Source organism: Thunnus thynnus, chromosome 20 (assembly GCF_963924715.1).
Source record: "Thunnus thynnus chromosome 20, fThuThy2.1, whole genome shotgun sequence".
Classification (NCBI taxonomy): Eukaryota; Metazoa; Chordata; class Actinopteri; order Scombriformes; family Scombridae; genus Thunnus; species Thunnus thynnus.
The window spans coordinates 23,703,375-23,715,963 of NC_089536.1; the positions used below are offsets into that span (position 1 = coordinate 23,703,375).

At 39.4% G+C, this 12,589-nt stretch overlaps 1 protein-coding gene across 4 annotated transcripts in view; it reads left to right on the top strand.

The window, feature by feature from the left end:
• Nucleotides 1–12,589, top strand: part of LOC137172675 (putative uncharacterized protein MYH16) — a 59,421-nt gene that overhangs the window by 19,678 nt on the left and 27,154 nt on the right. For 2 of the 4 annotated variants that reach the window (XM_067577224.1, XM_067577227.1), the window contains 4 exons: nt 4,835–5,062; nt 7,302–7,406; nt 9,026–9,115; nt 10,629–10,774. In XM_067577224.1, the coding sequence (XP_067433325.1) occupies nt 4,835–5,062; nt 7,302–7,406; nt 9,026–9,115; nt 10,629–10,774 (569 nt within the window). Of the gene's footprint in view, nt 1–1,402; nt 1,718–4,834; nt 5,063–7,301; nt 7,407–9,025; nt 9,116–10,628; nt 10,775–12,589 lie in introns of those variants that run through there. The other 2 variants (XM_067577226.1, XM_067577225.1) reach the window with 2 other exon arrangements.

Sequence of the window (12,589 nt, forward strand, 5' to 3'; positions counted from 1 at the left end):
CTGAATTCTCAGAAATCCTGTTTTTTTGGTGTCTGGATGTCATCCACGGCTCAGTGGCATTGGCAGAGTGCTTATCCTTCCTCATATAACTGTGTCCACTTTTGGGCAGTTTTGGATTCAGTGTTATTCCAGCTTTATGTAAGTTAGAAAGGTCATGTATGGTCGCATTTCCACTCAATCTGAATCATATTGTAACAGACTAGGGTTCAATAAATATGCAGGAATTTGTCTTGATGGCATGAGCAGTTATACAAAACGTAGTGTACTTTTCACATATCTCCATTCAGAAATGTTCTTATTTTTACAATGATAGTAAGAATATATGTGTACATATATGTGCGCCTTAATGTACATACAGTCACCTGTAGATTGCCTCTTGTGTTACTTTAAATGGCTACATACTGCATTTGCCCCCCCCCCCCAAAAAAAACAAAAGAAAAAACAATGAAATCTCAACTCAAATTTCTTTATCTGTAGTCTATTTTTCTTACTTTACTTCTATTTCAAGGGTCTAGTTTCTCCTGGGATTATTGAAGTCATCTTAATTATGACCTCATCTGCAACCCTGCTTGATGTTAATTCTAGATAGGGAAATGCTTAGTCTGGTCTTTGTGGGGCTCAGTGGCTTCATTCAAGAAAAACTTCCACACTTGAACCTTAAGCACAATATGCCCCGTTGTTCTTGCTAAGATGAATGCCGTGGCATTGTGGGGGACCATGTGGGCGTGGACACACAAGACACTTATGTCAATTATAATGTAGACTTGAGAGCACAAAAGGCATTTCTGACTCTGGAATCCTGCCCTTGTTTTCTTGTCTTTCCGTGGTGTGGTTTTGATGATGCAGCTGAGGGTTGGATTTCTGAGGCAGAACGGCAGAATGTTAACAGGCTTTCTCCTGACCTGATATCCTACACCAACCACCATCCCTGCGGGACACCCTTGGATCCCCTAAGACTGTGGAGAGGCACCTGTTTCTGGGGGAGGAGACAACAACGGGGAACGGGGACTGGAGAGGTGGTCATTGTGGTAAATCACAGTCTAAGAGTGGACTGAGCACTGGCTACCTACATTGGCTTACTAGCAGCAGCAGGCTGTGGGAAGGCTGGAAGAATGTACGGAGGAATGTTTGGATTTTAGTAGTGTATACCAGCACACACTACAATAAAAAGTAGATGAATGGTTGATTGAGAGGAGAGAAAGAGCAAGAGGGAGAGAGGGGAAAAAAGGCTGACAAAGAAGATTGAGAAAGTAAGAAAGAGGTTGACAGATTAAGTAGCATGAGAAAGACGAAGAAAGGTGAGCAGAGCTGCAAGTGGGACGATCTGCTGGGAGAGTACAGACTGGAGCACCATCCGTGAGTGAATTACTCCTGTTCTTCCTGCTGAAGCCCACCTGGAACAAGAACAGCTGTACGCCAAGCAAAAGAAGAGAGAAAGAAGTGATTAAGACCTCTTTGCAGTAGCACGGAAGCACTGGCAGAACAAAGGCAGGCAAGTTGCTACATTGACATAGAGGTGAAGTGTGCAAAACAAGGCAGCGTACCGACTGGAGGAAGTATCTAGATGATGTCTGTGAGGTGCCATCAGCGTTGCCACTCCCTCTCTGATGACTCCGAGGAGGCCACTGGGAACCAGGTGGATCCTGGACCAGAACCAGAACCTGAAGAGCTGGATTGGGACAGCTTTAGCACCACACTGGAGCACAGATTAGCAGCTGTGGGTAAATCTTGATAGTTTGTACACAAAATATGTGTGGATGATTTTGGAGTCTACATATATTTTTTAGAAGCGCAAGAGCACTGAAAGCAGAAATAATTGAGTCGGTTAACCGGGTTAACATTAAACCTCAAAACACCAAGTACAGGTGTTCTTAATTAAAATTACACTGTTCTATTAAAATCTACCAGTAGCTAAGACCCTGAAACTAAAACAGCTAAAAGGAATTCATCTATAATTACTTTTACTATTTACATCTGTGGTTTTCCTGCTGTGACATGTAAAGATGTATTTTTTGAAAAAGGCCAATATGGGGAGCTAACGTGTGAAAGGTTCGAGCATGAACGTTAGCTAAATGGAGATCTTGAATCTCTGGTCAAAATATGAATAGCAAGGACTTTTTGTTTTACTACTATATAGTATAAGGCCATCAGGTAGCTAAAAACATAGCTAATTGTAAGATAATGCAACAATTAGCATTACCGGGCTAATTAGCCTGCTCAGCCTAGTAAGATTCAACCTTACATTCACATTTCTGCTTATGCTTTGTTTCGTTTGTTTTATTTTCCTTTTATTTATTTATTTTTTTTTTATTCTGTGCTCCACAAAATGTCCTCTGAAAATCATTTGGCTACTACTTCTTAAAGGTATAAAATGCAGGATTTGTTGTTGATTTGTTTAAAAGTTGGCCTCTCCTCCCCGGATCAGCTAGAGTGAGAAACAGAGAGAGAGCGAGAGACAGAGAGAGAGAGAGAGAGAGAGATGGTCGTGTGAGTTAGACAGTGAGTGAAGAGATCGACGCTGGCAAGAACAAAGCCGTGAAATAGATAAATAAAATTTTATTTTCTAATTCTTTCACAGCAGTTACATTCTAAAGCACAAATGAAAACACCCACACCTTTGCACAACCCTGCGTGAAGGTGCCACATTGCCGGATTTTGTGTGAATGGCAGAGCTTCATCCTGTCCGCTTTGGCCTCTCTGCTCTGCGTGTGTGTAGCTCAGCCCCGTCCTTGGTCAAGCAGACACACAGACCTGCAGCTCTTCAAACATCTATGACACACAGACACAGAGCAGAGCAGAGCAGAGGAGAGAGACAGTGATGTAACCTGTTAGCGACGCTACGAGTCCCAACCTCACACGCTGTTATTGGTTGGGGGCTACACACCCACTTCCCAAAGGCTGACACCCAGAAATGTCCCGAAAACAGCAAAATAATAAGAAAATACGGGCAGAGTGCAGAGTCTCTGCAGATAAATACACCGCCACACATTTCTAGTGAGTCATAAGTGATGATTGAGAGGGAGTCTATACTTTTATTCTTTTCTTTTTTTAGGAAAAGCCTGCATAGTATACCTTTAAATGTATGATGTAAGGTCATATATTGATAAATCACTTGCCTGCTAACCCTAGCATACTCTGAGTAAAGGAAGTTCCGCTAAACAATGAAAACATTGGACAGAAACAAAAAAAGGCAATGTTGAACTGCCCTTTGTAGAACTTGCTAAAAATATCTTTCCAACTGCTATACTTACAATTTTTCACCATTTGCATCCCAAAACATACCTATCTTTGTCAAAACACCAACTAGTATGTGTTCATGCTAATGCTAAGAGAGTAGCTGCGCCATATCTTAAAAAGTACTGCATTTTTTCAGCACTAATAATGACAGTTTATTTTACCCTATAACTACCCTTTGTCTACCCTGTGACTGTCATGACCCTTTTCAGTCGTTGTTTGACTCTTGTCAATCAAGTAAGACTTCTGCCTCTAGAGCAGTACTCCTTCCTGCAAAGTGTTTGTTCAACACTAACCAGTGTGCATTTGTGTGTGTGAGAGAGATGCACGTGCAAGGAACATATGTATAGACACTTGTGCCTTGTGTGTACATGTCCTTTCTGTGTTGAAGTTGTAATCGATCTTGTCTTGTCATACCTGCTAACACCTGTTCAGTCGTCACCAGGTCGAAGCATTAAAGGTGCAAACAGCTTAGCACAGGGAAGAAAATGATGTAAGGACAGTCAGAACAGGCAGGGAGAAAGCGCAAACCAAGTACTTTTATGGAAATAAATGCAGATGGAAATGTGGTTGCCTGATCATTTCACAAATGCCCAGATATTTGGGTATGCTATTCGCTCGTTCCAAATGCCTTGCCCATGATGCCTGGTACATAAGAAAGTAACAGTACCCAGAGCAGACTCTAACAATCACATCTCTTCACTGCTGTTATGGATGGCTGCTGACTAAGAGATCTGGTGTTTGGTAGAGCTTGCTTATCAAGCCAGTACTGTGCGTCACTGTGTTGCCTTTTCAGCTGTACTATATTAAGGAAAGAATCTAGACTAACAAAGGAAAGGTTTCTTCTGACTGGAGGGAGGAAAGTCGCATTTTATGGCATAATCTGTGGTAAGATCCTCTATGATCTAATAGTCTTTACCTTTCCTTCAGCCCCTTTTATTCATTTAATCCCTTCCAATTTACTTTTAATCCCTTAGCCTTTTGCTAATTCTCTGTTTTTTCTTATCCCATTGGACCTCGCTCCTTTTCTTTCTTTTAACTCATTTAACTAGTTAACCTGCTTATCAAAACTACAGTATATTTACAGAATGGGGTAGGCATGTTAAGATAAAATATGAAAATATCTCTGTTGCATTATGTGATTGCATAAAGCAAATTAGAGTCATTTAAATGTAATGCAACATGATTACTGTTGTAATTTAAGTGCTTTAAAAAGCATAAGAGAAAAATGTTTGAAAAAAATTAAATAATCATACATTTGTAATACAATTTGTAAATAATAAAAATAGGTTTAAAGGTTCATCACAGAATTTATCATCTTAGTAGTAACAGAAATTTGATAAAACTACAGTAGACTTGAAAGGAGGTATATCAGGGTCCACAGACTCAATGCAACACAAAGTTATACAAAGTTCCTCATGTTGTGTTTAATACAGCAGTAAAATTGGATGAAGAGAAATAAATGATAGTATGTCCTGCACCAAATGTATTCCAGCAAATCTAAAAAAAATATTGAGAAAAAGAGATATATTAAATTTTGCGTGTAACAACTTCATGTGACAATTATAGATCAAACCTCTCTGTGTCTGCAAACCTCCAGGAGCAAGAGAGCGCTCAGGCATCGGAGCAGCGCTGCGTCCAGCTGGAGAAGGCCCGGCGTGAGCTGGAACGACAGCTATCAGGCCTGTCAGACCGTCTGGAGGAGGAGGAGGCCTGCTCAACCCAGCTAGCCCTCCACAGGGACAGGCTGGAGACTGAGTGCGGCAACCTCAGACGAGACCTGGATGAACTGGAGAACGTCCTCACTGCAGCGGAACAGGATAAACAGGTAGAGCATTATGGGATCTTTATTACAGGACGGAGAGGAAGAGTGATTGATGGTTGCTACACTGATGGCACAGGCAGAGTGTTACATTTCAAAATACATTAAGGACCACAAATCAAAGCAGGTTTACACTTTATTTAGGATGCAACTATACTAGAATTTCAACATAGTATTAAAGTCAAACAAAAATTTGAATTCTGCTCAATTTTGTGTAAGGAAATATAAACTATAATGACACTACAGCTGCTGTGCATATTCTTCCACTTTTCAAAAGAAGATAAAACCATTTTGGGATATATTACTGGAAATGAAATTGACCGAGAAGGACCACAAGGCCCTGCAGAGAGTGGTTCGTTCAGCTGCCTAAAGGACATTTACACCAGGCGCTGCAAGACTAAGACTCTGAGAATCATTAAAGATCCCAACCAACCGGATAACGACCTTTTTTTCTCTGATGCGGTAGGAAGGAAGGTACCGGATACATCAGGCCAGCACTGACAGGCTCAGGAAGAGCTAAATGAGGTCACTGCCTAAGACTGCCCCCCCACCACAATCATACACATTTATATTATTACGCTTTTTTTTAAAATTATGACTCATCATTAATTGTTTAATCTATTTATTTATATTTTTATTATATGAATTTTATTATATTAATAAATTATATTTATATCTCCTTATAACTTGATTGATTGATTGAAGTATCAAGCCTTTAGGTGGGCATTTCATGGCAGTGGTTGATTGACATCTGAAAATATCCAACTTCCATGGTGCACTATGGACTGGAACATGACATGGTCCTGCATATCCTTTTATATTAGACATTTATTTCCCCTTTTTCAACTATCCAACATAGCGTTTGTTATGTGCTATTTAACATATGGGATATATTGTATGTATATATTGTATGAAGTACTTTCTAAATAGAAGATTTAGTCAGGCTAGCTTGCTAACACTGGCACTGATTCCCACTGGAAGTTATTTTTTACATTGTTTATAGGTAGTACAATTTTCACCAAATTACCACATGACAAAAACAATTGCATATTTGGTCCATTTGTGTAGATTTTTGTATCATAAGAAACTGAATGGATTTTTTACTCAAACTAAACTTTATGGAGTGAGGATTGACTATCTGTCTCACTTTAACCTATTTCCTACTGATTCCTGCTTGAACTCTTGATGGAGAAAAGTTTTTCCGTGTTGTGATGAAGCACTGTCTCCTCTGTGTAGACACAAGCAAAGGCTGCTCTGACATCTCCATTACAGCCCCTCACCAAACTCCCTTTATCTGTTTCACTGAGGTGTATTAAAGGATTAAGATGCTATCTTTGTTCAAGAATGCCACAGGAATGCGCTGTACTTACATCACTGCATGTCTTGATGGAAAGAGAGTCGTGCAGGATGGTGTTGATTCAGCCACAACAAATTTACCCTGATTAATTTGATCTGATTTTAGAGCTTGATTTTGGAGAGACATCGTCGAGCTATTATGATGGTTTACCTTGGCTAATCTCCTCCTGTGTGGTAAAGATAATGTAAGATAGAACTGTGAGAGAACTCCAGCACAGTGAATGCAACAAGACCAGGCTTGTTTTATAGCAGAGTTGACATAGGGCTTTGAAAAAATGAGGTGATCATGTCTAACGTTTGTGGTATGTTTTCATAACAGTTATTATGAGTGGACATGATGTATTTGATCCAAAGGAGCAAGAGTTTTGAGCTGAATTCGATTATCTGTCTGTTCTGAAATTTGCTGCATAACAGATATTCGTAGCCCTTTTTGAAGAATAGTCATACAAGTCGACCCCACCATATATCCCAGTCTGCTGGCTCACATTTACAGTCCAATGCTCCGACACATTCTGAACTTCCACACTTGTCTGATTAGGTCTTCATGTCTTCAATAGGAACCAGGAACCCACATGCAAATAGAAAGCTTTGATGTCCACAAGAAAGAGGCAAATTAATGACATCTGTTTTTGTCATGACAGGAGAAAATTGTTTTACGGTGCGGCTGCAAAGTCAGACCCTTCAGATTGAAACTGCTGTTTTCACAAGCCATTGAGGACGGCTGGATAGACAAAAAATCTTGCATGTGCAGGAAAATGATACTTTGCATGATATTTCTTTATGTTTGGTGGTTCAGAAAATTAGTTATCTAATCTGATGTGAAATCACAGACATTGCATCTACTTAGAAATGGTCTTTCAGTGATGACTTGTTCTTTTTCTCTCTCTAGTCATCAGACAGTGAGGTGAGGAGGCTGTCGGAGCAGCTTTTTCAGACGGACGAGGCGGTGCAGAAGCTCAGAAAGGAAAAAGAACATCTAGTGGAGCTCAGCGAGGTGAGAGCACAGTGAATGTTGTTAAGTTTCAGGGTAGGATATTGCTATGCAGGATGCAATGATGCAGTATTAAACAGCCACTCCACTGATTTAGTGTTGCACTGCCATAAAGTTATAAAGAGTCATTGGTATGGGTCAAGCTCAGACACACTGGATCCTACATTACCCATAATGCAACCAATAGCACATTTTTCCTTCTAATGTTCCCAGTTTATAAAACAGACTTTCTTTTATAACTTTGTAGTCTCTGAGCCCTCAGCGGTTCTGTTGACATACAAGCTCCATAACACTTTTCCATGAACTTATGGGCTCAATTTAGTGTCAATAATCAAAGTTCCCACACAGTGTTTGACATTGAAGTTACACATTTATACGCAGATTAAAGCTGCAAGTAAACTTCAGACTTGAAACTCAAGTGTGTGCTCGTGCATTTGTGTGCATGTCACTGTTGATATAATTTGTGCAAATATTTCATTTTGACATCCACATTTTTTTTTCTATGAATTCACAGACTTGGATTTCTTATATAGAGTTTTTTCACGTTTACAAAGTGTTTAGAAATTATTTCTGAACACCATTTCACAAGCTCAAAATCTTACTGACCCATAGTTGAGCATGTAGTTAGCAGATGAAGTCCATGTCATATGGCTGGAACCTGCAGGAAAAGCTAGTAAGTGGACTTTGAGTTGGGATTGTCATGTCAAACTAGTTCTAAATTCTTATATTTACACTCATCCATCCTTCAAATTCCCCATCTTTATACATCAGTTTGAAGCTGTTCCAATCCGTTCCTACCTCAAAGTCAGGTAAAATAAAGATTTACGTCAGGCTCAGTGTAAGCTGTGTGAATTACACACATACTAAGACAATATGTCATCCTATTTGGCTTTATTTGTGATTGTTTATTATCGTAATGGATAGCCTTGCTACATTTATCAGACCATAGAGTGATTCCTCACTCGCTGCTCGACTGGGACCGAAACATAAGTTTAGGAGAACAGAACCATATGGCCTGTAGAGCTGCCAAAAGTGGCACTCATGATAAATGTGCTCCCAATCAGACACACTGCGAACTCTACCTTAAAAAGTAGAGCAGATGCTTTGAAAGCTAAAGAAATCTTAACCTTCTACAACCTCATCATACTCTGTGGCAGCTATAAGAGGCCCTGTTCGCTAATTTCTCACAGATGTTTTGACTAACAGTAGCAGTCTGCATCGTGTAATCTGTGGGAACAATTTAGCATCAGGCCTCATTATCTTCCTACTGTTTGTTGAACATGTCTCAGATTATGGATTTAGTGTGGAATACAAAGAGAAGCTTGTGAAAGAAAAAACCCAAGATGGATCGTCTTGGCATCACAAGAGGTCTTACAGCTGTTGCAGTGAGTTTAGGCACAGAGTCACTGTTTGGTTTGGTGTTCCAACACTTTTGTTCCGAAAGACGGAGAGAAAATAACTGATCCGTCAGATCAAACTGGAGATGACGTTTTCTTTGCAACCAGACGAGTTCTATCTTTCCAAGTCCCAATGTGGCAGACAGATGGATGTGAGGCAGTGTGGTGGATCAGTGATTTAGGGACACATGTGCAGCCTTGCTTAGACATCTTGTATCATCCCAGCAGCAGGCCATTGAGGACCTGCAGAGCGAGGAGGAGAAGGTGAACCTGCTGACCAAAGAGAACACCAAGCTACAGATGCAAGCTGAAGAGGTAAGCACATATTTTGTTTATTTATCTTTTAGAAATATAATATACAGTACGTCTTCTTCTATTTGAACCTTAAATGTAAAATCAAATGACTATGTGTAATGTGAAAGGAGTCACTTGTAGTGATGACCCCACAAAGAATTATCACCAACTCTGCAGTTCCCCTCAGCTATACAGAGTGTTTTACTGTCTTTCAGCCCATTGTTTTCATTTTTATGGCCAGCAACATCACTGTTTTGGTTTACTCTCACTGCTCTCATAGTGTTGTTTCTAGCAGCAGCAGTCAGCTGTTTTCCACAAAAAAGCTCTGATAAACCTACTGTACATTACCTGCCCAGCACCAAACAGCAGACAGACAAAGTAAGCAACTAGCTGGCGAGCAATTCTGCTGTTAAAAGACCAAATAGATAACTTAATTTAAAGCAGCCATAATTATTATTTTTTGGCCACTAGGGGGCAGTGGAACAAGCTATAAACCCAAAGTCGACATATAATCGCCTTATAAAGTTGCTCTGGTGAATGTGGTAGCAAACTGTTTCCTATCAGGCAGACATGAAGCAACAGTAGCATTCACTTGGAGTTTTGTTTCTGGCCACCTAATGAATGTTAGACCAACAGTCACTCTCCTTTTAGCTTTGTTTTGGTCTCCACCAACTCCTGGCAGCTAAATGGTCAACTATGTTCACCAGCTAGTTGCTCACTCTTTCTATCTGCTGTTTGGTGCTGGGCAGGTAACTTACAAGTACTTGGAGCTTTTTTCTGAAAACTGCAGTCTGTTGCATCTGAAAACAAGGTTGATAGGAGTGAATCGACTGAACCAAAACAGCAAAGTAAACAAAAGTTAAAAAAAAAGCTGAAAGACCCTAAAAACACTCTGTAAAGCTGAAAGGAACTGCAGTCAGAGTTTGTCACCACAAGCAACACCTTTCATATAGTCATTTAATCCATTATTAATATAAAAATATATTGATTAGTGCAGCTTTAAAGCCATTATTTACAGTTTTAAAAAAATCTGAAAATTTACATAACATAATGTAAACTAACTTTATTTATATACTGTAGTGCTTTAAACACATCAGTGATTTGTAAATGAAGGTTAGCGTAAGACCAAACCTGTGTATTGGACTAACCTTGGAACTCAACAGAAGCACACATGCTGCACACATGAAATACTGTAGTAATATTAAAGTTATGAACAGAGTGAAATATGAGGAATGGAAACTCAAGGTTGTTTGACTTAATTGTAACCCTGTTTGCCAGCAAGCGTGAAAACATGTAATTTTATGCATAAAAACTGTCCAAAAAAAGGTCAGTCTAATGAATATAATAAATGGTAGATATAAAAGATATTGATTAGTGGCACAAAATATTTAGCTATTGGCAAATATAGTTAATAAAATACCGATGCAAGTTGTAGCCTTCAAAACCTCAGAGCAACTGACCCCTACTGTGAATAATATAATATGATAATCATGGTATTTTATGTCTTGGCCTTTCCTTTGACGTTTGTGTTCAGTTGGAGTACCAGCTGGAGCAGGAGCGCCGTCAGCGTGGTGAGCTGGAGAAGAGCAGGAGGAAGCTGGAGGGTGACAGCAGATCCACTCAGGAGAGTTTGGGAGAGATGGAGAAGATGAGGAGCGGTCTGGAAGACCTCATCAAAAGGTTGGTCAAAGACACGCTCGCTAGTGATGTCCCTTGCTACAATTTGTCCCTTTTGCTTTTGATGTTTCCTATTAAATGATAACAGATTAGTTTTGTAAATACAAGCATGTTATGTTCTTTTTTTAAAAAAATCAGATCAAATGTCATATTTTCAGAAAGTATACATTTATGCCAACTACAATGTATATATGCTATAAAGGTTTAAAACCCAAGAGAAAAAGCCTGTTAAAATGATTTTACTCCTGCATTAACACATGCACTTGACAACATCTGTCAGTGGATGCTCCAGCCGCTCTGATCATATCATATTAACCCCAGGGAAGAGGAAAACTGATGGACTTCTTGACATTTTGATATGATGCTGCTGTCTTGAGGCAGAGGAGCTTGGACTGTGGGAAGATGTAATATGTAATATAGATGCTCCACAGTCCAGTTGTCTCCTCTTTGAGATGTATGCCCCCACAGGCACTCACTAACATCCCAACATGTTGCAATCTGCCCTCAGTAGTATGAGAGCATATGGAATAATTCACTGTAGTTTACCTTGGAGCAATAAGCAACTGAAGACAAGAAGCAACTGTCAGAAAACACACACACACAGACACACCAATCACTGAACAATATGATGTGTATTATGAAGTTAAGACTTGCTCTCTTTGGCATCTGTTGTTGCATGACCCTCTTTCACTGTGATCAGTATTGTGAGTGCCTCACCTGGTTGCTAAGGTGCTGTGTTTTTCAAACAGTCTATATTGGGAGAGAATATGAAATCTGTCACTCACTTCAACTCAGCTCTCAACTCTATGAAGCTTTATTGCAGAGTATCTGCAGGTCTTGAAAAGTCACTGAAGCACTGAATTCAGTTCTCTCAAATATAGGCCTTAGAAGGAATTGAAGATGTATTTTTTTAATTTAATTGACAAAGGTCTTGAATATTCTTTCTCGCCTGCCATTGACAGTGACATCAGTCATGTGAGACTGTGCTGCAGGAAATCGTTTCAGTCAGCAGCCTCAGACATGTAGCAAGCACTGGCACTATTGCTAGTAGCTCGAAGCTAAAAGTAAAAATTTAAATTCACGTAAAGATCCCCTCCAGACAGGTGTTAAGACATATAACAATTCTTGGAACAATAATGTGTGTCTGATATAGTTTTCCCACAAAAAAAGTATAATTACCACATTAAATTCCCTAAAATTACATCTACTCATTAAAAATTCCTGAATCTTTAACTGCTGGACACAAGATATCTCCTACTTCACTATAAAGTTCATTCGCAGTGTTTGTGCACTGGCGGCTTTAAGTTTCTACATTAACTTACTTCAAAACTAGTTGTGATGTCAAAAATAACACTTAAGTAAGCCCTCATAAGTAAGTCAGTGTATTACTTGCAGTAATACACTGACTATGGAAAACTACCTCATACAACCCCACTTAAAAAATGCAAACTATCCCTTTAAGGGGTTACGCCATAGCTACAGTTATACCTATATAGCTTGGGCTGCTTGCTCCTACAAGTTTGTGATGTGCCAATGGAGATTGACTGTGGGGAATATAACTTAAGTATGATAAAGCCAATCTGGTACAATACATTTATCTAGTGTGGTGGTGACATCCAGGGGGAAACCTGACAGTGAACTATAAATCAAAATCTGTGCCTGTAGGTATCTACGTTGAGACTAATGTTAACACTTTGTGTGAAGTACAAATCCAGTTTAAACTTGTATTTATTAAAACTGTCAATGTGCATGCGTTTTTAATTTGGATTACATATGGGGCTAGTTGAAATTGTCTTGAAGTGATTGTTAAAGTTTAAG